At 38.6% G+C, this 27,015-nt stretch overlaps 2 protein-coding genes across 6 annotated transcripts in view; both read right to left on the minus strand.

Moving 5' to 3' along the window:
* phaf1 (phagosome assembly factor 1) overlaps positions 1 to 12,975 on the minus strand; it is an 18,493-nt gene extending 5,518 nt beyond the window's left edge. The window contains exons 1-16 of one of the 2 annotated variants that reach the window (XM_044356046.1): positions 12,841 to 12,975; positions 11,661 to 11,827; positions 11,391 to 11,473; positions 10,473 to 10,556; positions 10,015 to 10,058; positions 9,479 to 9,558; positions 9,171 to 9,265; positions 7,174 to 7,238; positions 6,558 to 6,670; positions 5,993 to 6,126; positions 5,328 to 5,411; positions 3,256 to 3,338; positions 2,982 to 3,025; positions 2,795 to 2,844; positions 496 to 554; positions 230 to 302 (exon numbers count right to left, since the gene is read on the minus strand). In XM_044356046.1, the coding sequence (XP_044211981.1) occupies positions 230 to 302; positions 496 to 554; positions 2,795 to 2,844; positions 2,982 to 3,025; positions 3,256 to 3,338; positions 5,328 to 5,411; positions 5,993 to 6,126; positions 6,558 to 6,670; positions 7,174 to 7,238; positions 9,171 to 9,265; positions 9,479 to 9,558; positions 10,015 to 10,058; positions 10,473 to 10,556; positions 11,391 to 11,473; positions 11,661 to 11,827; positions 12,841 to 12,920 (1,338 nt within the window). In that variant the 5' untranslated portion in view covers positions 12,921 to 12,975. Of the gene's footprint in view, positions 1 to 229; positions 303 to 495; positions 555 to 2,794; positions 2,845 to 2,981; positions 3,026 to 3,255; positions 3,339 to 5,327; positions 5,412 to 5,992; positions 6,127 to 6,557; positions 6,671 to 7,173; positions 7,272 to 9,170; positions 9,266 to 9,478; positions 9,559 to 10,014; positions 10,059 to 10,472; positions 10,557 to 11,390; positions 11,474 to 11,660; positions 11,828 to 12,840 lie in introns of both variants that reach the window. The other variant, XM_044356045.1, reaches the window with a different exon arrangement.
* Positions 12,976 to 16,650: 3,675 nt separating this feature from the next.
* The window catches only part of cbfb (core-binding factor subunit beta), a 35,616-nt gene continuing 25,251 nt past the window's right edge, over positions 16,651 to 27,015 (minus strand). For 2 of the 4 annotated variants that reach the window (XM_044357270.1, XM_044357272.1), the window contains one exon: positions 16,651 to 20,395. In XM_044357270.1, the coding sequence (XP_044213205.1) occupies positions 20,351 to 20,395 (45 nt within the window). In that variant the 3' untranslated portion in view covers positions 16,651 to 20,350. Of the gene's footprint in view, positions 20,401 to 27,015 lie in introns of all 4 variants that reach the window. The other 2 variants (XM_044357269.1, XM_044357271.1) reach the window with 1 other exon arrangement.

Raw genomic sequence — 27,015 nt, forward strand, 5'->3', positions numbered from 1 at the left:
TCCAAACTATCTCTATTAATAACAGTCTCAAGTAGACTAAACAAAACTACCAGAACTCCTTTTCAAACAGAATTAGTTTTAAAGCTTATCTGTAATTTTAGTCCTGTAACACCGATTACATACAAATTAAAAATGTGTGTAAACCAGTGTGCAGTTTGCCATCTATAACTTAACACATATTGTAAACACTCCTATCAGTTAAATCTACAAAGATAGAACGTATTCTGACCTCAAAGATCATCCTCTGCAGTCCAAAGCAGAAGGTAGAGCCAAACGGGTTGGTGTTATTGGCTGACGAGGACCTGTTAAACACATACATCTGATTGTCAGTGGACACATATTTGGTTAATGTAAAAAACATCCAGTTTGCAGCTCTAATGTTGCATTTGTAAACCAGCGGCAACACTGAAATATGCTCTTAAATCATCTTAAAATAGAAATGTAGTAATGTGATCGACATTATCTGTGTATGCAAGATATTGTGCATTTCTTTACCTGTGGAGCACAACAGGTTTTTCCATTGGGTGACCCAGCAGTTCCTGAATCTGATCCCACTGACAGTGAAACACAAAAAGTTAAAAGACAATTTAAGAGACAACTTTTGTGGCAGTGGGTACAAAGGCTTGTTTATCCACTGCCAACACTGAATAAATTACAAGACCAACAGTTGATTCAAATTCTGTATCCTGTTTTCACTAAACCCAGCCATCATCTCAATAAAGATTTTCTTGAAGCAAAACTGGGATATAAAAGTGATATCACAAGACTTATATTTATATTCCTCTGTTGCAACATCAGAGATTGACTGTAGCTAGAGTATAAAAGAAAGAAGTCATATCATCCTACTTCACCAAAACTGAAGAGTTGCCAAATACAGGTCTGGGGCTAATTTAGTGATATAGCAAAATACAACATCTGGACCTCGAATGATATAACAATTAGTTGCTTTAATTACTCCTTATAAAACTGCTTATAAAACATTGCAAAATGGTTTAAGAGTGAAAACTGCATTGTTTAGGGCATTGTGTGCTTGCACAACCAGATGGAAACAAAGGGTCTTCACAGAGGCTGAGGAGACTCTGCAGGGACGTTTTGAGGCAACTGAGACTGGGAAGTGCTCTGCAGTCCCCATGGAGAAAATATTGACGACCTGACAGACTGCATTACATCATATATTCACTTCTGTGTGGACACTATGGTCCTTACTAAAACTATACACTGTTTCCCCAACAACAAACTGTGAGTGTCCAAGGAGATTAAGACCAAACTTGACTGGAAGAGAGAGCTTTCAGGAGTGGTGGTAGGGAAGAGTTAAGACTGGTACAGAGGAAGCTTAAAAATCAAGCTTGCAGAGGGAAAGGACTGCTACAGGAATAGACTGGAGAGGAAACTCAAATAGAATAACACCAGGGAGATGTGGAATGGGATGAGAGCCATCACAGACCACAAACAAAAGAGGGACACAATGACAGAGGGGGCTGTGAACAGGGCCAACAACCTGAACCCCTTTAATAGGTTTGACACCTCTGCCCTTCCCTCTCCCGTCTGCACCAACACCCCTGCCCACCTTTTTTGACTTCTCCAGTGTTTTCAACATCATCAGACCATCATTACTGGGGAATAAGCTAATTGACTTGAATTGATTGAATTGCAGGTGGACACACCACTCATGGCCTCGATAACCAACTACCTCACAGGCCGTCCACAGTATGTCTGGATTCAGAACTGCTCCTTGGACACCTTACTGAGCAGCACTGGAGCCCCACAGGATACTGTCTTATCTCCCTTCCTCTTCACCCTCTGTAACTCTGACTAGGTACAGATCAAAGTCGTGTCATCTGCAGAAATTATCTGATGACTCGGCTATTGTGGGCTGTGGGCCACCTACAGCTTAACATCACAAAGACCAAAGAGCTGGTCGTGGACTTCAGGAAGCAGAGGACACCCCTGTCGCCATCAAGGGGACTGATGTTGAGGTGGTTGAGGATTACACGTACCTGGGAGTATACATTGACAATAAACCTAAAAACCCTTTCAGTAAGGACAATAACATGTAAAATTTCGTCATGTAACATTCTATGGGCTTAAACCGAACATGTGCAATAATTAATTATCTACTTTGAGTGCAATATCTGTAGAGGAAGCAGTATCTTCACCCCATCTGTTCTGCTTCTGCTATCAGTACTGTGGCCATCATTCTATCATTTCATATTAAGATAGACTGTCACTTTCAACCCATCACTGACAAATACGTACATTGTTCTATTTTGCACTGTCACATCCATGTCTATAGCTGCACTGTGCAAATATTTTATTCTATTTTTATTTTATTTTCATCTTTATTTTATTTTTATTCATTGTAAATTGTATTTAGATCTTACTAAGAAATGTCTTTCTCTACGCTTTGTTTCTGTTGAATCGAGTATGTTGATGACACAAGAATTTCATTCAGGATTAATAAGGTTCTTTCTTATCTTCTTTTCTAGTGATGCAGAGACCAGGTTTTGGAAATAGTGATAACCATTACGGGAAATGATTGGTCTGTCAGATGTATTTTTCCCTTAATTTTTATATTCCTTCAAAAAAAACCAACCAAGCAAGACAAAAACCAGAGAAAAACAGCTGGAAAGTCATCTCCCCAAGGAGGCACAGAGTCCAGTGTTACTCACTGATAAAGACACTCGGCCAGGAGACCATGTTAGATCAATACAGCCCTACCACAGCACCACCTTGTGAATGTACAACAAAACACTGATCTCTGTGAAAAGATCTTTAAATCCTGTCTATGACTGACCTTGCTGTAGGTGGTTAATATGCAGTCCTCTGTCTGAGAATCAGCTCCATCTGACAGTGCAGAGGCAAAAATGGAGAAATAGACATTATTTTGTAGGATTAAAAAAAACAAAAAACATCACATTATTTAAGGTGACAAGAAAGGATCATTCTCCATGAGATAGATTTGTGACTGAAAAGTGTCTCACCTTTTTTGATGACTAGTGGAATCTTAAAGTCACATCGATGATATCTGCGATGAGGGAAAAGAACATAATCAGAAGCATAGAAAATTAAACAAAACAGAAATGCTACAGAGAAATTAGGTCTAATTTTATAAAATAACATCTGATCTGGATGTAAATAATTACACATAGATGATTCAGTATTATCAACTACGATGGAGAAAGACAGATGTTGAGAAAAGAATCATAAAGACAGAAAGACATACAGAAACAAGTGACCAGACAGCAAGATATTTACATATTGAAGTTGTAATGTCCAGGGTAGTTGGTATGGAGGACAAACTTCTTAACCAGGTGAGTTGTCGAGTCAAACAGGATATCCTGAAAAATAAGAAAATGCAACTGCAGTCCTATCTACTGTAAACAGTGGGAGAGTAAATGCAGATAGAGGGAGGGTGACAACGCCACAGCCATTAATATGAGGTATTACCAGCTGAGCATGAAGCAAATACACAGTTAGGAGCTCAAGCTTCAGATCTAAACAGTGGCTGCTGAGGGACACATGAGTACATCTTCTTTACTCTCCAGCCCAGATTGTCCAAACAGCTCTGGGGAATTAAGATAGCGACCCAAAAGGTCACTGGCTAAAAATCTTTTAAAATCAAAATCCGGCTGACAGACAGACACAGACTAAAGACAGACCTATATCTGACAAAGATTTGGTCCAAAAAACACCAACTCAGAAGATATTTTGTTACTTATCATTTCTATGAAGTGACCAGAAAAACAGAAACCCTTGTACTCTGTATTGCAATACAACAGTCCTGTAATAAATACTTCCCTGAAGCTTACTTGAGACTATACTGCCAACTGCTACACTCACACACTTCACTTCCAACAACTCACCTGATCAGCACACACATGCATTACAGGGATTGTCACAGATACAACTCTCTCACAGAAAAAAAAAGCACAAATCTGTACACACTTTGGCTGAGTTGTGAAACAACAACCTTGATAATATCCTTCCTCTGTCAGTTGATGGTAAAAAAATATCACATGACCATTCACGTACACTGGGCATGTGCATGCCAGTGTAAACACTGATAAACGAGCAGGAAAGTCAGTAAATCAGTCTGCATTGATCTATAAATGAATGTTGGTGATTCTTATAGTATCTGCTGTCCACAGCTGCTTTATACTGTATGAAAAGCTTCTCCTTCAGTTCATTAAATCCCTGCAGCATCTAAAGTCAGCAGAACTGATATGTTGATAAATCTGCAGCCTCTGAGAAGCGCAGTGCTGTTACGCACGACTATTCACTGTGTTTACCTTCATTAAATCACCTGATGACACCAGGCTGCTACAGTATAACCACACACACCTCTACACAAATCACACCGGTCAATTATAACTTGATAATCTGCTTCTTTTTTTTTTTATGATGGAGTTGTCGGGTTAGCAGGGCTCATCAGCCTCTTTTCTAACTTTCTTTTCTGCAAAGTAGTGTCTCATGTTTTATTGTTGAAACACACTGAAATGCAAACGCTGTTGTGTAACATTAATTACTAAACTATGTGACTGTGTACGAGGTGTGATACATAAGATTTATTGCTGAAATAGAGTCGGTCCGACATAATTACATAAACAGCTTCACCAAATCAATTTCTGTATTTTTTATTTCTATTGTTAGTATAGTAACTAATTGATGAAAAAACTACTCCATCTGTCTTTGGGTGTAGATTTGTGGTGATGTGTGTTCATGTTGTGACACTCTGAACCATCCAGACATTTCCTGAAGAAAAGCTTTCTGTTTCAACTGTTTCAGAGCTATGAGAGCAGTAATGTGACTGGCTGAGAGAGTATTTCATAATCACCACACTCTCTGATCTATATTCACCTTCACGTTTTGCTGCTGCACACAAATGAACCAAAATAGGTGTGCATAGAGACGCCACACAGCCCATGCACCTCTGTGCTTGGCATTTATTATTCAAATTTCAACTGAGGGTGCAATGCATGCTTTTGCATCCATGTAGAACCAGGCCGGTCTACGTCATTGTTTTCAAGTCTCCGTTTCAGGGGTTTGAAAATGCTGGAGTAGTGTGGACACTAAGCGTAAACGTAGCAAGAGTTATGCATTTTAAAACAAGAATGATAAGTGCGGACAGGGCCTGAGTCAATTACTTCCTCTAACCTAGACTTTCCAAGATGGTTTGCAAATTCAAAAACAGGCACACTTACATGTACAAATAACATTCAACATAAAATCTCTGAAAAAATTACTGTATGCATACAATCATGTTAAAAAACACTGACACAATAGTATACAAACTTCTACACACACAAGCCCAGACTGAGCTTACGTACCACTCCGAGGGTGAAGTAGTTGAAGAAGTAGTCGTTACATTTTGAAGGAACCTGCTTGTGAGGTGACGGAGAGTGGATCTTCATCTAAAATAAACCAGAACACACGAAGACTTATAAATGACGATACATGTTTTCCCCACGATTAATGGGGAATCTGCAATGTTCGACAGATATGGAGAAGCATTAACGTTTATGTGGAGTTGTGTTTCTGGCCACATGACAAATGTATGTCCAATATTCACTCTTGTTTTAGCTCAGGTTCTTTAACAACCAACCGTAACAACCAAAACAACAATCTGAAAGACACTAGAAAGTTATACAGAGGTTCAGAGAATATTTAGTAATTTATTAAACTGTCAGTGCTATTTATGATTACTTTATTTTTAGACAATTAGGGCTGAATGTGTTGTACTTTATGATTTCTTGTGAAGGCGCATTGAAGAGGTGAAACCTAACTACTGAGAAGAAGGCTAGCACCTAGCATGTAAAATGTAGCGTGTCAGTAGGTAACGGACTAAATTAGTTTGGTTTAAAAACCAAAGAACCCCAGGAGGGTGAAATCGAGCTGTCACAGGATAGGATGTAGATCAGAACAGAGCTGAGTAAAAGCAATACAAGTAATTCCAACAACAACAAGTAAAGTGAATGAAAAAGAGTTCTCCCACCTTGTCCTCAGACTTGTAGAAGACTTTATGTGGTGAGCCCAGAGCACCCAGTACATCCTGACAGGAATCTCCAAAGTAGATGCTTCTCTCTAGGGATCTCACTTTAGCATCAGTCATCCCACCAGGACCACAACCTGCAAAATGACAAGAAAATGACAAACAGCAGTTCAGAGAACAGTGAGCAGCTACTGTAGATACACATGGTCCAGCTGGGTACCAGCAGCCAAGTCTGTGTTTGTCCTTGTTAGAGTTTCACAATTTAAAAAAAAAAAAAGAAGTTAAATATTGAGATATTAGTTTGCAGTGATGACAGGCAAATTTTGCAATTTAAAAATATTTGGTTTGGATTTCCTGTTTTTACTTCAACTCTCCAGCAGAATTACAAATCCTGGTACAATTGTTATGGAAAGTCTGGAGGCAGGAGATGAAAACCCACACCCTGTTAATCAAAATGTAGATGTGAGGAAAAATACTTTCAAGTCTCGCTATAAACATGGAAGTCACACATCCCTCTAGAGGCGCACACACACACACACACACACACAGACACACAGACATATGTTACCAGCAGTGAGGAGGCGGAGTTTGAGCCCCAGAGGCCCTGCACGATCTCTCAGGACATCCACGCATTCTGCATAGATGTTACCAAGGAAACAAGCTAAGGGCATCGCCGGAGCTCTGAAGACAGAGAGAAGAGGGTGTGTGTCAGTTGTTTGTTATTATATCTGAGGTTTTAATTTTGTGTTTCTTATTGTTTCTGTATTGTTTCTTTTTGTTGTTGTCCTTGACACATTTTTTAGTTTGTTACATGTGGAACTGTCAAAATAATAACCTAATGTAATGTGGTTTTATCTGGCCACATGGGAGCATTAATATTAAAATTGTACTTACTGATTGACATGTAAAAAACACACTAAATTAATAGCCAGTAAACAATGAGCATCTGCTGCTCTCAATATGGTTTGCGTTTAACTGTTTGTTCTTCTTATAGAGTCTGGTATACCTACATGCTGCCACTTGCAGAAATAATATGTTACGGTCCCCTTTGTTTGTTACTTACAAGATACATGTGGCACATGTTAGCAAATTCCAATGGAGATTAAAATCTAACGTTTTCTATCATTAAAATAATAAACTCTGAGCATTTTGCAGCCTTGGTAGAGGCACAGCATGTTTGTTACCTTGTTTCTTGCAGGTTGTTGCCAGTGTAGATGTGCATCCTCTTGACCATAGCGCCGTGCGGAATCTGCAGGGAGGCCAAACCCATGGCAAAGTTAGGCTGCCAAGGCAAAACAACTGGGAGTAGTACAGGACTGGTGTGTTTGCGTGTGCACGTACACATCAAAAACACAATGCACAACAAACATTTCTCAAGCACAGAAAGATATGATTAAATATGATAAAAGCACAGAGAAGTTAAGTGTCTTATAACTCACTGACTGACTTAATACTGACGTTTCAGTGGGAGAAAAATGCTGATTGATGATTCTGTGTTTTAATACAACTTGGATCTCTGTGAGGTAGGAACCTTTAATCTGGAAAGGTCCGATATCCAATCAGAATTCATTATGAGTCAGCAGTTGTAACTTCACTTTTGGGATGATTTTTTGTTTTATTTCCAAGTTGCTACCACCATGTTCAATCCAGAGGAAAACATTTACTCAGATACATAAGCAGGTGAGATGCAAAAAGGCTGCATTTTTAACACGTTTTCAGAATTTTATGGTGTGTTAACATTTTCAGCATTAATTGAATTTATGTTTTAGCTGAAAATATTTTTTAAAAAAAATCAGTAACCACCATTTGTAGAAATGACTTAAGCAACTAACTCTGTAGTGTATGAGATTATAAATTGTACCATTTAGTCTGAATTTTATACTCAAACTGAATGTTACAAATTCCAAGTTCACAAGATGTTTCCTTCTGTAATTATGTGGCATTGTATAGATTTACTGATATTAACAAAATGTGGAAAAGACAAAAGGGTCTGAATAAGTTCTGAACATAATGAAATATAAACCCTGGAGTGTTTTTATTTATTGTCAGTACTCTGAGTCAGCTTTACCAAAAACACTCAACTCACAGAAACCTAGACACATCCGTCTGTTATCTTTACCTCATGATAAACAGGAAACTACAGCTGAATGTTGAACTTTTGAAAACAAAATGCAAATATTTCAACTGTAACCATCAGCAGAAGCTACCATGTTCGCATATGGAGACAACAATAAGCTACGAGCAAGCACAAGCTGCTGCTGCTTCAGTGAACCAAACAAAACCATTCAACCAACTCAACATGCAGCTCGGGGCACGTTGGAAGGTTTTGGAAATACACAATGCAGTTATTATCATATCAGAGATATGTCGGAGCAGTATGTTGAACCCAGGCCAAATGGATAAAGCAAAAAGATGTGATAAGCTGCATGAAACTTGTCAATGGTGTGTGAAGTCAGCTGAGGTGAACTAAACATCTGAAAGGGAGTAGTAAAAACATCACTGCATGATTTGCGCTTTCACAGTAGCAGACTGCAGAACGGAGCAGACGGCAGAGCAGCTGGTTCATAACACGAATCACCCCTGACATCACAGCTGTACGGTGCAGACATCCACAAGGAGGTCTGACTAATCATACGAACAGCAGTCCAAACACAAAGCTACAAATGTATCTGGAAGTATAAACGTGCAGTTTGCAGACTGTGTCATAATTTGACCATATTGTCATCTTGTCTTGAATGTCTGTATTGATGGCTGCTGGGTGCCCACTTTGTCTTGGAGAAATCAATTATGAACGCATGTTGCCTGAGCTAACCCGAGTCCCTGAACTCCCTACTGCAGTCCGATTTTTTTACTGATTACATAACACTGTAATGTTTCTTTGACATCTCAACAGAATTTGTGCATTTTGAGATCTATTAAAGTTCTTTACAGTGTTTCAGACAAAAGCATGCATGCAGTCACCTCCTGTTAGATTAATGAGAGCTCTTTGTTCAAAATAAGATAACAAATCACATCCCTTATCATCACTTATTAGGCAAACATGAGGCTTGACCTCAGACTGTCTACATGAAGGGTAATTACCTAAATCACAAGGCTGCCCTGATTCCTCACGGAGGTAAAGAAACAACCACTCAGCCCTTTTTGAAGTGGCTGACGAGCAAATCGATCGAAACGTTCTCACCTCGTATTTTGGAGCTTCGTTCCATGAGTCCAGTTGGAAGGAGAAGGACAGTCCTCGGAAGTTGAGATGGAACAACTGCTCTGCTGCATTGTAAACTGGGCGGCGAGAGGGGAGGAGGAAGAGACTTCATAAAATATACAAGTGAGATTAAAGGCGAGTTTCTGCATGCGAGTACACATACGACACCGAGTTTTACACTGTAAGAGGAGTACAAGTGTGTCTATGTTACCTCTGTTTTCTATTTCATGGTGTTTTTAATGAGAAAACATCCTACGTGTGTGTGTGTGTGTGTGTGTGTGTGTGTGTACCTCCAGGGTGCGTAGCTCCAAATGACTGGTCTATTTGCTCAATTGTGGGGGCAATGGCCTGAGAGTTAAAATGGACTCCACTGAAACGCAACACACGCACGCGCGCACGCACACACACACACACACACGCACACACGCACACACACACACACACACACACACACACACAGTCAGTGTTAACTCTATTAACATTCACACAGGCATTACTTGAGAAGCTATTGTCAGCGATGTGAAATGGATTTCAGTGAAAACATGCACACAGAGTAAACATTAATGCACCTTAATGCAGACCTGCTCCATTATTAATATGTAAGTAGTAACTGTATGCCCATCTACGAGGAGCTATGGCTTGGAGATGAAAGTGGTCTCCGTGGCAACATAAAAATGTACAGTGTATACAGTACATACAATAGGCATTATACAGATTAGTGCCTGTAGATTAAAGCCATACATGGTTTTCATCCTGGTGAGATCAGGTGTTACTCAACGGGTTTGTATAACCTTTATCTTCATTTTGCAAATATATTTCTACTCACCAGTATTTCAACTTGACTTTGCTCAGGTCATACACTTCAATCACCTGTCACAACAGACAGATGAAAAGAGTTAAGCAGGTACAAGACAAATGGTGAGTTAAATGTGATTACACAAGGAGGTCAAGGGAAGGGAGGCCAGTATCTTTGCCAATTATCTAGAAATGGGGGCAAATTTTGCAACTGTGGTAAGCTGCTAACTGGAGAAATACCACAGCTCTCTTTTGCTGATATCCAGTGTGGAACTCCAAATAACAGTTGTTAGAAATCCTATTCTGATTTAAGTATTGTATACTTGTCATATCCAGATTTAGCCTTATATTAAGAGGTAATGTCTTTAGAGACTCCTTTAGGGGGATGGCAGTACAAATACATTAAATCTGGTCTTCCAGCTTGAGTCTCAGTGTGCACACATCACTGGTTCTGTTTCACTAACCCCCATAAAATCAACACATTTTCACCTTGAGTCTCTGATTTGTGGCATCAAACAGCAGTTTAATCCCATCCTGAGTCAAGTTCAGTATGAGGTCATGGCTGAGTGGCGTCTGGAGGGGAGATAAACAAATTCATTAACAGAGAGACATGAGGACATGCCCTCACGCACATACTTGATTTTTGAGGCCAGTATTTTAGGGTTTTAAAAAACATCACACAGGCTAATATAGCTCATATCTATTTTTACACACACACACACACACACACACACACACACACACACACACAACATAAACAACTTTTTTTTTTATTAAGATCACTTAATTTTTTAAAGGCCCTGAAAACCTATGTTCACAATCTGCTTCTTGTTATGAGCACAAGGGTCCAGCATGAACATTTTATACTAAATTAGTTAACAGTTTTGGTTATTTCACATGAGAGATTCTTGTTTTTGTCAGCGCTCTCCTCACTGGTGTGAAGTGGGCAAGAAAAAGGTGATGTCACGCATTTTGGTACATCAATCAGGATTCAGCAACATTTAAATCAGAACGTGATGACAGTGGTGAAGTTCTTTGCTTATGTTGCGAGGCCACTGTCAATCCAATCTGATCAAAATACACCTGCACAATGCTGAGACAACAGATTAACTGAGTTTAAATGGCACCTAAGGATGCTTTTTGTAATTCTGATGGAGTTTAGTCATGAATAAATATTTTGATCAATATCAAATCTTTGGCATTTCTGTTCTGACATTTCTTGTTACTAATATAATCTAACTAAAAACTTAATACAAATATTGGCGGGTTGTAAAACAGCTGGAATTACTGCACACAGAAAAACAGTCACATGAAACTTGTACAAGCTGATTCACATTTTGTATGTGTGCGTGTGAGTGGGTGAGTGAGTGAGCGAGTGAGAGTGAGAGAGACATTTGGCCATCTTACCTGTTCACTGTATAGCACCTGGACATTTTTGATGATGCGGCAGTGTTTCTGCAGAATAGAGATGGCCTGGGCCAATGGCATCCCTGAAAACACACAGACATGCGCCCCCACACACACACAAATCAGGGGAAGCAACTGTATTTCTTGTATAGCCTTAGCCCTCAACAGTAAAAACAATAACATGAACATGCAATGTGTGTGCATTTTAGATGAATCAATTACTCTTAGTCTATTTTTAAGCAGTATTTGCACGTGTGTTGTGATACCTACCTAAGGCGAATTCCCATTGCTCATTTCCTAGTGATCTCTCAGGCACCACCTCCAGATCCAGCATTGGCAAGTAGTGGGGGGCAGCTCGCCTCACCTCAAGACACAATGGGACCCTCTGAGAGACCCTCTCTCTGTCTCTCTCCGCTTGTCTCTCCCTGATCACAGCACTGTCTCACAACAGTTTCAGACAGCTACTTTAATTCATAACTCTACAGCAAAACACTTATTTCTCTAAAGCCACCAAATTCATGAGTGTGATCATTAAGCAGCCACTCAGTCTATGGGTTACAGTAAAAAGTGTCCACTTGATCACATGTCATATATTGTTGACGTTAAAACGGTACCAAAGTAGAATGATAAGATGTATTAAACATATAAAATGATATCCACAGCGGCACCTAAGGCTGAACACTTAACGCTCACTAAGATACATACGTTTTAAATAACAAGTTCCTCTGCAAAGGCTGACAAGCTTGCACACAAACAAATTACGCAACCTGCCAGCAAACTTAAACCGCACAAGGCCAGCTGTCAGTCAAACTATTGCTTGTTCGTGTGGTTTAGAAATCGATACGGATAAAAAAAACAACAACAACCCGAATACAATCAATGCAAAGTCTAGAATAAACAGACAGAGAGGACAATCTTCTTCAACAGCCAGAGACGTCTCCAACAGGCTTCAATATTACAGACTGACCATCAGCTTGTTTGGCTAGTGTTGTGTCCTGTGTTTCCAAACAGACCATCTAGTCCAGTGACAAACGGTTAAAAAAATACAGAGGCACGAAAATAATGTCTCCAAACCCGACTATTCTGACTGTTAGCTCTCGTTATCTGTCGCTGTCGGGCGGTTACGAAAAGCATCAAAGCTTTGACAACAAGACTGTTTATTTGCGCTATCTGGGCTAACGTTAGCTCACGGGCTAGCTGCCCTTCACGTAATGGCAATGAAGTATAAATATAAATAACGTGTATGAAGAGACAAATATCCCTAAATTCAAGACAAAGAAAATGAATTTTGCGGTTCAGACTGGCACGACATAAACAAAGAAAGCCTGTTTTTCTTTCTTCCCTTGAGCGGACGGTTGGAGCTAACGTTAGCTCTTCTGCCGCTAGTGCGCTGATTCAAAGTCCTCGCTTCCCTTGTTACTCATAAGCCCGTCAGCATGTAAATGCCCACCGTGTCCCTTTCTCTGTGTCTTCAATGTCAGGAGCAGATAAAGAGCGACACAGTGTCCAAACAACGGCAACTTCAGGCATCAACAACAGCCAGCTGGATCAGCTGATAATTCAACTTCCTGTGTTCGACGCAGTGTCTCGGTTGGCGTGATGACGTCATAGTCAGCTGACACAGCGGACCAAGCACTGGCTGCAAAAACCTGAAAAGATCAATTTAATGAGCGAGCATGGTAAAAGGTGGCCTTAATGTTCTGGACTTCACCACACTAAATCCGACACCTTCAAAATTAATTGGATCAGGCGTTACTTCAAGTGTCAGACCTCCTTATGGAATCTTATTCATAGATTCATAGAAGACATAGTGGGGCTATGTCTTCTCCTGCTCTTAAGTTTATGTTGTTATGCACTTAAAATGTTGACAAAATTCCCCTCAAGCCTTTTTTTTTATTCCATAAACAAATACTACTGGCATGGTGTTTCATTTACAAGCATAATTTCACCCCTCACAGGCTTTTTTTTTTTTTTTTTTTTTTAAATCTGGAACAATACATATATTTTGTATAAAAATAAATCTATTTTTGCAACAGTGGTTTATTTTAATTTTAAGGCAGTTTTTCAACCACATAATTATGTTGAATCTATTCAACACCATGGAATCCCTGTTTCACCAAAGGATTGCTCACTTGTCTTTTATGCTGTTCCCTCCGGTATCATTTCGCTTTTTAAAGATTTTAAGAGAAATGGCAATCATCTCTGTTATATGCAGCTGAAACAACTGTTGGGAAACTTGTTTTTCATGGCAAACTAAGAATAAAAATAAAGCAATCTGTCAGCTTTTTCAGCAATACATCATAAGCACACCGTCTGCCTTATCATATTGGTCCAAATTTGTTGGAGATATTTATTGGGAAAGACTTTGGCCATTGCTCCATAAGTTGTTTTTTTCAGGGTTTTTTTTACCAACAGAGTCAAAGAGATATCCTTTAAAATGCTTCACAGGTTCTATACAACTAATCATTATTTGCAGAAAGACATTGATGTAAATTGTACCTTTTAAGGGGAGCTCAGAGGTACATTTATTTTGGTGTTTGGCCCACATACAAAGCAACTGTGAAGTAAATTGTCACGATTTATTGCTGATCATACTCTCATTTCTTATTACTTTGGAAAAATGTATTGTTTGGATTCACTGAAAATGACACAAGTCTCTGTTCGCAGTTCTATTTGATTCATTTGCTTACTATTTTGACCAAATTTTATATTCACAAATCCAAATTCTTAAGCAAAGAGCTGACTGTCTATATCAAATAATACATTTCTTCAATTTCTGAAGGTACAAACAAAAAAAGCTGTCACAATGTATGACCACTGTAAGCTTTACAATATATTTATTTTAAATTTGTTTTTCTTACAACCTTTAGTCACCCTGGCATGTTTGTGATTGTAGACTTAAGTTGTAGACACAAGGTGCTGTAAACTTGTTGTATAGTTGTACTTATTCAAATACTTGAATAAAGCTAAAAAAGAAAAAGAAAAAAGAAAAAGAAAAGAAGCGGCTGTGATTTTTATAGTGGATTGGAAGAAAGCTTTGCTTGTTCCCTACAATTACTGTGTCATAATTCCCTACAAAAGTTTTCCCCTTAAAGGTTCTATACATAGAATTATGAAGCAATTTACATGTATTGATTTTTTTTTGCCAATGAGTGAATGGGTAGTCATGTAACATAAAAAATGAGATCTTCCCCAACTTTCTCAGTTGTCTGTAACAGCCTGTGGACTGATTTCTATGTGAAGGCACTGGGCCAGATTTTCTGAGAAAATCCAATGGAAGTAACATTTTTGCGCGTTTCCAAGTGCCTTGCCTCTCTCCCGCTAACATCAACAAACGACCGGCATAATGACACAACAACACAACAAAAATGGTGCTATCCAACTAGAAACTAATGAGACAGCTAGCTGCCTCCATCAACCACACATTTCACAACAAAACACCCCCGCAATGACAAGTTGCCCACTCCCAAAGCACAAACAGCTAAAACAACATTATTTCCTCAACAAAGGAGCAGAAAACAGGCTCCAGAGTGATAGCAGAACATAGCTTACCCCTTTTGTTTTTCCTTTTGGTAGTCCAAAGGTGGTAATAAACACACATTTCACAACAAAACCGCAGCACATTGCTGCCTGGACACAGCCTGACTGACTGGGAGGGAGAGATGCTTTGCTGAAACACAATGCAAAACACAACATTAGAGATCTTTTATGTAATTATGAGAAGTATAAGTGAGGAAAAAGACATCACCTGCAATAGTCTCACACCGCCAGCACCAGGATGTTGACTGCAGCTCATTTAATAGCCACAGGTGTCACTAATGAGAAAGAATTTCCGATTCCTACATACAGAACCTTTAAGTTTCTTCATTAACATATACACAGTTTGACATTGTAGAAGTTCATGTAGCCTAAGTCAGTTGAAACAAGATATATTAGGAACATGATCAGAGTCTGCAGATGTATTACGGGTGGAAAGAGGTGCTGGAGGTTTTTGATGTTGGATTTCATGACATAAAGACAGCAATCTTATACCATTTTCTTATATCTATACTCCAAAGACAGAAATTCTCTCTCAGGTCTTTGCACTTTTTTGATAAAACTGCTAGTAGTTTGTCCTAATTGTTTATTTCCAGTGGTGATGTAATATGTTGCTATAGAAATGTTAACAGATCAACTGAATTACTGGTATTTCATATTTCCTGCAAATATCTTTATTGACAAGCAAACATTCCTTAAAGATGAAAAAAGATTAATTTCTTCTTCTTGACATTAAGCAGTTTTGACCACAAGGGAGCAGACAGGCTCAATAAAACCTACAGACTTTCAGGATATCAACATGTCACCATCCATTCCTTCCTCTTTCATCATCTCTTGCAGCTCATGCTTTTTTTTTTACTTTCAGCATCCCCTTCTTTCAGCTCTGCTTTGCAAAGAGTTTACGTTTCATGCTCTCCTCTTTCATAGACAGCTTCTGGGGACTCCTTTCTTTTTCTGAAGCCTTCCTCCTTGGGAAATGGTTCCTTTTTGAAGCTCTCCTCCTGCTTAGAGAGCAGCAAAAATATCTGCCCCTGCGATGTCCTCCTGAATAATCCACAGAACATAGTTTTGTAAAGGATTACTTCTTAAGTGTAGTTTTGTGTAATCAATAGCTGAACAAAAAAAATGTTCCAATGTTTATTCCAGAAATGCTCATTTGATATGTTAATTTAATAGGCTGAGAAAAATGGGCGCTGGTGAGATTCATTGAATACAGGCCAACCATAAAACCATAGTGAGTTAAATTCAAATTAAAGGCTGTGCACACTCACATGTGTTTCCATTTATAGGCCTATTCACAGCAGACATTTTGACTTGTCATTATAGGGAAAGCATGTAAGCCATGACAGTGTGATGGTGAAGCAGCATGTACAATACCAGGACCCTGAAACTGAAGCAGCTAAATGGAATTCAGCCTCATTCATTTTATTATTTACACCTGGACTTTTCCCACTGTGACATGTTTAAATGTCTTACATGAAAAAGGCCTTTTCTGGTAGATCCTGACATCACCAAACTTTTCATCATAATGTGATTTACAGTATAAAAGTAGAACAAATTGGAGAGTGAGATAGATGGCAATCAAGCACAGACTGCACATGCTCACACTGTCCTTGGTCTAATCAGGCAAAGTGAAAACACCTGTGTGGTTGGAACATGGCTGTGAAGTGTAAAGCGAGGTATCGGCTTTTGTTTGGCTGTAAAGGACAAAAACAAATACAAGAATTCTTACATGTTTATTATGAAAAACATCCAACATTTGGGATTGAATATCTCATATTTCAGATTCCCCCGAGAGGACAAGCTCAACCCTAAAACAGATGGAAAGACAGACCACACACACGCACAGGAAAGAGAAAAGTTGGAGAGTGTGTACAAGCCACTAAATATCAGAGTTTTTCTTTGGATCTCTAAATAAAACCAAAGTTTAAATAACTTAAACAAAAAAAAAATAAAAAGAAAGAAAGAAAATGTGATGACACAGAGAGAGTTTGTGGTTTATTTTTGTCTTAATGCCTGCATTAAGAAGATTGAGGGATGGAGTATCAGCTAAATTATGGCATAATGATATGGACAGGGTGGCCCACTGTGGTTACTTCCTACTTACAACCTAAAATTTTTTTACTTTTACGGTCACTCCCTCGGTAATGTTTCTTAATCTAAGCAAAGTTTAATCCCATAATGATGATATTTTCTTGGATGACCAAGAGTTGTGACAGTTTCTACAGATATGGCAGATTTCATGAGACCACTCATGGGTGGTGTTATTACTAAGATTTATCTGAGCTGTATAGCTATTAACACTTGTGGCAGCATAATCCTGCCATGGTGCAGACATGATTTATTAATCCATGACTAAAACATCCTAAAACATACAGAAACCTGAGCACCCCAGGCTAAAGCATCCCAATCCGTCCTGGCTCTGACTGTCCACTTTCATCTCTCATTGAACTGGTTCATACCCAGTGCTCTATCAGTTTCCCCTGATCTTCATACTCGTAAACCAATATCTGAAAATGTAGTTTGCACCATCGTCTACACTGTCTCAATTAAAGAATCAGCATCCTCATAGAATCATAACCAGCCACTGCACATTTAAAGTTTGAAAGCTTTCACCAACATGACCTGAACCTCATCTTTGGCCATAACCCATTTTATGGACCCAGAACATACAACCAATGTTCTGTTGCCTTCCTCTGTCCTTCCACCCATCCACCTCATTCAAAGTCTTTAATGCAACTTCACTACTATCTCATCTGTTGGACTTTTCAACGTAACAATACAATAGCAAACACAGCCCAGACCACAAAAATCCACCACTTCTCACAGTGAAGGTGCCCTCAGACAGAAAGTACGTTTTCACATTCTTGGACTAATTAAGCATCAAGTCACAAGGCCAGCTGACTTTGCAGGATCAGGATACTCGGAAGAAAAATGGGAACATTTAAGCTCTCTCCGGTCTCCCAAATCTCTGTGGGAAAAATTAAGTGATGCTGCCAATGAGAAAGTTTAATTTCTGACTTTAGGTTACCCCTATTAAATGCTCCTGTGTAGTATCCAAATGTTAGGATGGAAATCCTGCATGGTTTTGTTGTTGTTGTACCCTGAGCTTGATGATTTGGTTGGAGATATTAAAGAAGCTGTAGAATACTTTCCAGTTCTTTAGCGTCCTGAAGGCTTTTATATAACCTCTCTGTGACCTGTCAGCCTGGGGTCCTGTCATCAAACTTATCTTGTTCTTTGAATTTAATTTTAAAGTTTTAATTTCAGGCATCATTGTTAGCCACAACAATGTTTCTTTACTCTTAAACTGCATGTAGAATCTTACAAAGCCATGGCTATCAATGGACAACAGTCAGTTTTCATGTAGTTTTCTTAGTTCAAGTCAGTTTTCTTAGCTCATGTAAAGCTCATTAAATTCTTAATAAGTCACACTGAGAAGGAATAAAAACATGAACAAAAGATTTTCTTGGTTATAATAATTACAATAAAACCGTTGAGTGCACTAAATGTAAAAACACACTGGAAGATGAAATGAGCTTACAATATAAAAACATTTATGGCGCCTAATGACAGGGCTTGAGTCAATCCACATTCAATGTATTTAACCCAGGAAGTGGATTTTCTTTAAAAAAATAAAGAATAAAAGGAACATTAATAAAAAAAAAAAAAAACATGAAACAACAAAAAAACCAAAGCAACAAAAGTCCTCAAAACTCCCAGTTTCTGGAGGCATTTTGTAATTTTCAACTCAACTTTACATGAAATACCACTTCTACAACTAGTTGATAACAAAGCTGAAAGATGAACAAAAATGAATACATACAGAGATGAGAAGTAATATAAAAAGTAAACATCATGACTTTCACACAAACAAAACGATAAGATAACAAAACTTTTCATTACACTAGTGCTGTAACAGGACAGGGAATAGTATTCTGCATTTAGGCCCCTTACAGTCCTTTAATGATAAGGAATATCTGCGTGATTGACTAAATGAATCAATTAAAATCGACTGCTGTGTTTTTCAAGTTAAACAGAGACAAATGGAGGTTGTGAAAATGTTTACAAGCTGATATCAATTTGGCTTCACAATGACGTAGCCTTGAATCACACAGTTATTCCTCATACAAGCGCTGTAAAGCTCACGATAAATAGGCTGCATGGGGAACATCAAAGAACATAGGTAGGCCTGTGTTTGGTTTCATGCATATAAAGAAATTTCATGGACAGCAAGACTGATTGTATCACATAGTGCAAAACCCCTTGGAAGACGTCTGAATTGATCTGTTTTAATCCCCCCCCTCCCCTCACCCACAAAAACACCCCATCATGTCCCTGATCGCTTCCAGAGCCAAAGATAGCAGAGTTTGTTTGTTTTTTTTGTCTGTCCTGCCTTGAGGCTTTTGCTACATTACCTGTGATCTATGATCTATATAAACTGGATGTTGGACGTCTCACCATTGTGGTGTTTTTAAAAGATTATAGTACAGCAAAGGCTTCTTAACCCTACAACCTGGCAAAATTCTCTCTGGATGCTCTCCTCCCTCCTGCCTACTTTTTTAGTTTTCTCTCTTTTATTCCCTCCCCGCTCCCTCGCTTTCCAGCAAAGTGAACTTTGGTCTCAGAAAACAGCAGGTTACAGGATGTGAGCAAGGTATAGTGAGGGTTAACAAAGGCATGTTCACAAATGGGCATGTTCACTGAACAATAAAGATTTTTTTTTCTTTTTCACAAACTGTCAACACCTCTTTTATGGTAATCCTGACCAATAAGCCCTGACCATGACCCTGAGCCAAACAAATCTCTCTCTTCACCGCTCCTTCTGGCTTCTGTCTGTTCTCCTCCACTCCCCTTAATGACATCCATACCTCGGTTACTACTTTCAACATCTTGTATTAATAGAAAATATACTTATGGTATTTGAATCTACAGCTATCCATCAAATGCTTTATAGACCTGGACAAAAAATATTTATTCAGAGATGCTTGAAAGCTTTTGCATGATTTGATATTTACTTTATGATATCTGAAACACTCATTTGACTCAAGAAACAACTTCAACTCTGGATGTGTCACATTTAAATATACTTTTTTTTTTTTTTTTTTACCCAGGTCTGTTGTGTCCTTAATCTTTTAAATCCTTCTGCTCTAGGGCTTACTTCACTTTCAATTCAATCAGTTCAGGAAGTTTATTTTTTTAATCTACATTCAAATATCTCAAAAATGTTTGGCATGTGAAAATGATCGTATCAAACCTGTGAGGAAATAATGGAGAACAATTGGTCTACAATTGCAGTTTCGAGTGACATTTCTTTTTCAGCTGATTGTATTGAAAGTGAAAGGACTGCCAGCCCTGGTTTCCTCCTCTTCCTCCCGCCACCGCACCCGTCCTCCACTCCTCAGCGCATCTTGTGTTCCACGTCAGCGTTGGCCATGTTTGAGCCAGGGCTGGGGTCCTGCTGTCGTCTGGACTGGGGAGAGAGAGAGATGGAAGGATGAAAGAGGAGGGAGGAGAAGAGAGCAGAGGAGGGAGGAGGAAGGGGAGAGCATGTGAGGGATGGCAAGAAAGGGATCAGAGAGAGAGAGACAATAAATTAAGTACAGATTTTCAAATATTTGCAGCCCAGTGAGATTTAGTTAGATCTGAGCAGAGTATTTTTTAAATGTCTTTGTTAGCTGCTACAACTCCATTTATGGCTGTATTAACAGTATAAGAGTTGTAATCATGTGTAGAATCATATATCTTCAGTATTTTTAAACACATTCATAAACATAAATGATTTGTACATGTGTGTAAATAGTTAGTAAATCTGTTGTAACACTGTAAAATTATTATCAAACAATATATAAATATTCTATATCTGAATTTTCACAAATGTGTATAAAAACTCCCATCAGTCATACTTGATTAGGATTTGAATTGTATTGTAAGTATGAACATTTCAATGAAAGATATCCTTATAATTCCTTACTACTATTTTATAGTATGTAATAAACATTTATTATGTGATTATACACAAGTAAAAATCATTTGCAAGATAGGATTTATGATGATGAAATATGTGGTATGGGTTTAAAGGGGCTCTCTACTGATACTATCTACCAGTAGTAGTATAGTAGTTGTATAACGTTGTCTGTGACTCTGGAGGGAGATTTCTCAACTCTGAAAAAATAACCCTAATGATGTCATCAGGGTTTGTAAAAACTTGGGCTTGAAACTTAACATTTTTAACAGAGAATGTGTTACAAACTGGAGGTGTGACGTTTGAAAGAGGGGGCTACTTAGGAGGCAAGGAGGAGCTGATGAAAGACAGTATTGAGTTGCATTATGGGAAATGTAGGATTCAGTGTTTTTGGAGTTTGACCCATACTAGTGTCTAAAAGTCAACAGATCTGTCTCTTGGGAGCTCCCTAACTTTATGAGAGAATCACTCTTTACTTATTTAACATACATATATATATATATATACATTTATGAATAAAGATTACAAGTTATTATTATATTGGCTACAATTTTATAGTGTTTTATAAAGTATTTATTATTTTGTCTTCACATGTACAGCAGGTTTTAAACTGTGTGTGTTTACAACTACTGAAGACATATGATTGTATATGACTAGAGCTACTGTATATAATACTGTGTTATGAAGCATCTACTGTTAAAGCACCTGTTATGAAGGCTTCATAGGAGCATAGGAGCAACACTATAGTGTGTTATGGTGTCTTACAAACAATTTATTAATTGATTATATACAACTTGTAAATGCTAAATAGAGGCCAACAAGGAACCAGGTGTGAGATTAACTGAACTCAGTTTGGTTCCTGGGTTGAAGAAGCTTTTCTACAAGCAGCAGTTCCACAAAGTGTCACTAGAGGAAGCCAGAGAGCTTTATAATAACATGGCTCTGTGCTGCTGTTTATACATTTTACTGATGTTGATATTTTAGTCAAGGTAGCTGGCAGACAGACAAGAAGAAAGGCCGACAGACATGGCAGTGGCAGACATGCAGGCTGTCCGACAGATAAACACACACACACACACACACACACACACACACGCGCTGGATCATTAGGTCATCATTAGAAGCCATTGGCATGACAAGACTTTTAAATATATTTCATGACTTGCTGTAATGTGTGTGTGTGTGTGTATGTATGAGTGTGTGTTTGTGAGCCCGTGGCATGACCTGCTCCTGCTGTAAAAAATACTTGTGGTTATATGTTTACACTTAAGTGATAGCTCAGCTGTGAGAAAGGGGAAGGGTTAGGGAGAGAGGGGTGAAAATGGGGGAGAGAGGAGAGGGAGGTGAGAAAGCGAGGTGGGGGAGTGGGGTGGGGGGTGAGGCAGAGAGCCGTGCAGACGAAAATGCAGACAGAGATAGTAAAGGGGTCGCTTAGTTCAACTGGAATGCAGTTTGTGTCATCTCAATGACTCACCATAATAGCAACATACACACAGTCACATGCACACACACATACAGTATGTCATACTACCATTTTACCTCCTCGCAGCCAGACTGACTCCAGTATCTGTCTGCCTCCTCTAGAACTTTAGAATTACTTTCTTTTGGATTAATTGGGTGTCACAATAAATATGTCTCAACTCCAATTGTCCAACACAAAATCCATCTTTTCTCTTGTATGAAATTGGAAGCATATTTGATGATTCTGCAGCAGAGTATTGACACCCAGAGCCTACGATTAATGCCAGTGCAAGAGGCAGGGAGACGAGGGAAGAGAAATGAGGGTATGACATGCAACGAGGGTCCCCCGCTGGACTTGAACCAGGGGCGTTGCAGTTATGTGGGTGCTCCATACTTGCCTAACTTTAAACATGTTTACATCACTGTAGTTGCCATGTGTGGATGTTTGGCTGGAAAATGAATTTTAAAAAGTTGGAACTGAATGTTCAAAATCTGGGATCTTGCAGAATTGTCAAATTAATATATTAAGATGTATTGTTTTTTTTTTTTTATCTTACCAACTAAATAAATAAATAAATAAATGAATAAATTCATGCCCACAAGAAAGACTTTATATTTTAAATTTGAGTGTTTGTGCAATAATCATCACCATTCTCTCTTTGCTTTGTACTTAATGTGCCAATTAGCTTTTTGTATAAATCTCTCTCTTGTATCTTGACAGCCTTGCTAGTGAAAGAGCACGCTTGTTTCTTTTTCGTTCCCAAATGAATCAGATTCAAGGACCTTTTCCACAGCAGACGGTTTGTCATAGTAGGAAAAGCACCGGTAGAACTGATAACATTAACGATGGCTCCACTTCAGCAAATGTTGTGCAGTAATTAACGATGTCATGAGTTAGACCTGTGTTTGACAAAGTGTCTGCTGTGAGTTAAGTTTCTCTTTTCTTCTCCTTATTACTTACTTTTTTAAAGTATTCATTTCATGCTATACTGGAGAGCTTAAGATACATTCAGATGATGGATATGAGTTAAACAATTCCAATTCATATAAGTCTAAGAAATTCTATGAAGTCTGTAGAAATATGAGTGTGAACACAGAGAGCTTTGAGTGTATGAGTAAAAACAAGCTGCTCATAGCTGTGCCTGAAACATCCAGTGTTTTCACTCAGCACTGTTGTCGCGGCATCAGGGCTTTTAGTCGTGCGGTGTTTGTCTTTGGAAAGGAGCGGTCTTTGCTAGTCGTAAAGGCAGAAGAGCTTTCTGTATTGATCCATACACAGATGGAAGCCTGCTAGGCCACTATACGCTGCTTAACCACAACTCAATAGTGGAGAAGTGCATGTAGATTTGCTGTATCTGCGAGTTTGTGCACATATGCGCTTGTACAGTATCTGAATGTGTCTGTGAATGTGTGTGTGTGTGATGTGTGTGTGATGTGTGTAAGTCAAAGCAGGGGGTCTGATGGTGATCAATACTAATGATATATTAATGCTTTCAGTGCCAGCTCATCATTCACCACCAAATCTCTTTCTGCTGAGCACTTGGAGAAGTGTGTGTGTGTGTGTGTGTGTGTGTGTGTGTGTGTGTGTGTGTGTGTGTGTGTGTGTGTGTGTGCACATGTACAGTGGAGTTAAGAGCACATTTCTTCTCAATTTATTGCTTCTCCATCCATCATTCTGACAAGCACCTTCTGGCCTTGACCGACTGGAACATCACTGCCTTTGGATGAAAAATGTTGTATTTGCCAAAATGACAAAGCCTCAGGAATTGAGGAGGAAACGACTTAATATTCAGTGAGCACCCACATAAAAACAAATCAATGTTTTTTGTCTTTTTTTTTTTTTACTGTAATGTAATTTTTCTGTAATGTAACCTACTGAACCCAGTGAAAGAAGAAGAAGTGTCGAAAAAAGTTGGAGGGACCTGATGTCTCCTGAACAGCTTTTTTAAATGTATTCTTTATTAGTCATAAAGCCATGGTCATGACAGGAGTAAATGCAATGGTTTTGTCTTTAGCTACTGGTAATCTGTCAAATATTTTTGGTTTGAGTGAGAGGTTTATGGTTTAAGTAATGTTTCACAGATGTTTTCTCAGATTCACATTTTGCCGTGATAATGGTAAATTATAAGATGGTGAACCCCATTTGTAGCCACTTCAGTTTAAATATCATAAATCCTATATCGGTCAAAGTCTTATGTGTGCTCCTGATACGTAAATTACACAGAAATGTTGTTTAAATCATTTCACATCTTTGTTTTCCTCTGTCTCTACTATCCTCACTCGCCTACTGTTCATTGTTCTGCATTTCTTCTTCTCTGCCTGATTGTCTGTTCTGGACAGGAGAGACAGAAAAATATGTGGAATACTATGAAACAAATACAAAAAGAACACTAATTTAGTCTGTCTGTCTTTTATCTGATAGACCAAAGAATAAAAAACTTGACTGCCCTTTTGAATCACATAGACAGGACAGAAAGATAAGGAGATAGATAAAGAAGGAGGGAGGCAGAGGGAGAGGTGGAGTTCAGACCGCAGAAATGCAGAGGCTGAATCTGTGCAGCTCTTCAGTCACACCCAAAGTTTCGCTCACAGCATATCTGGACTGGGACTGCTGTTTCTAACCAGATTAACTCTAAAATTTGGTTCATATGGACATATGATATGATATGAGTTTTGCAACAGCTTGTCAAATGATCTGCAAGGCCATAAGAATGTTTTTGTTGATAATTGTAACACTTTTCTTTTCATATATTAACTCCATGTATGTACTTCTACTACATCCAACATTAGGCTATTTACCCATGACTTTCTCTGTGTCCAACCTACACTTTATAGAAGTCAATACTGCACTACAGATACTAAGTAGTATAACTAAATAGTATAGATACTAGTAAATGAGCAAGCTCTAAAACAAAATCACACCTTCAAACATCTTTAGAAAACTATGTAAAGGTAAAGTCCCATGTTTTTCTACATTATATGGACCTGTACAACATGTTCAGAGCCTCAGCTTATGAGTATCAGCCAAATAGCCCAGGGGAAGCAAGATTAAAGTATATGGATTGTGCAACGTACTGTGTATTTATGGAAAGAAAACATGTAGATATTTTTAGAAGTCTAGCTTTAGTATAGTGTTTGTATAGTTTCTATAGTATGGTGTTTTCAGAGAAGAGTCATAACAGGCCCATAATTATTAAGCTTCTAAGATGAGGGAATCAGCTATAACTGACATAAAACTCAATCATATTTGGTCCTATTGTTATAGAAACAGAAGTAAAAATTCAAAATTTAAAAAAAGGATCAAATCTGACAAACTTTCACTGATATTTTGGTAGGAATGGACAAATGACAGACTGGAAACAGCTAGCCTGGCTCGGTCCAGGTTAAAAAAAACATCTTACAGCATCTTTTAAAGCTCACAAATTGACAAGCTATAATTCTCTAGTTCCTAGAGTCTAGCTGTCACCATGCGGTCACCGGGAAATAGTTAAAGCATGTAACCTCCTGTAAAACTACCACTTATTATTTTATTTTTTTTCACATTTCAATGTGTGTGTTCTGTGTGTGTGTGATTAAACAAATGAGATATAATGTATTAGTTAGTTAGCTTTAAAAGTGCTGGTCGGCAGATCTTTTTCTTTTAGTTTGGACAGAGCTAGGCTAGCTGTTCCCCCATGCTCTCAGGCTTCATGCTAAGCTAAGCTAAACTCCACATGACTGTAGCTTCATACTTAACATACAGACATGAGAGTGGTATTGATGTTCTCATCTACCTCTAAAAAGCAACTAAGTATTTCCCAAAATGTTGAACTATTCTTTTAACTTGACCATCATGTAAACTCCTTACCTGAAGTACTACTTTATTGTGGGTATTCACAGTATCCTACTGACTGAAGTTACAATATTCACTGTCATAGTACACTTCTTTCTTATTATGCCTAGCGCCTGCTGATGAAAAAAGGGGAGGTATGATCTAGTAACAAAAATGTCTGTGATGTACATTATGGGACCACAATATAGCCTAAAGTGATTGGCCACAGTTTCCACTTATTATTGCCAAATCTGAATCTTTTTCCAGTGCCAAATCGAATGCCTTCTTACACACTTAAGGCTGTTTTAGGGGATAGGGATGGTACTTATATTGATTCAGCAAGAGACACAAGGTTTTCTTTTTCTCTCAGAGCCTCAGGGAAGAAACATGAGATCAGTCAGACGAAAGACGACCTTCAAAAAATGCCTCTCTTTCTTTTCTTTCTTTCCTGTCTTTCTGCTCTCTTCATGTGCTGAGTTCCTGCCTTCCTTTGCTCTCTAATTTCTGCAGGACCATGTGCTGCAAAGCTGTGGTAGGTCTTGATGTATGTGTGTGTGCGTGTGTGTGTGCGTGTGTGTTTGTTTCTTCAAAGAGCAATGAAATGGTCACATCTTTCTGCTTCTGTCTCTCACACCACACAAGCATTAAAACAAGCAGGAGCAGAGACTGTAGTCATAAAATTCATTAGAGGTGCATGCACATTCACAAGCACACTCACTCACACACACACACACACACACACACACACACACTGTGTACTATACATATACATGAAAATAAAAACACACAGACAGCTGAATGCACATAAATTAAACAGGTGGACACACACATGCATGTACACAGACACACAC

Source organism: Thunnus albacares, chromosome 7 (assembly GCF_914725855.1).
Source record: "Thunnus albacares chromosome 7, fThuAlb1.1, whole genome shotgun sequence".
NCBI lineage: Eukaryota > Metazoa > Chordata > Actinopteri > Scombriformes > Scombridae > Thunnus > Thunnus albacares.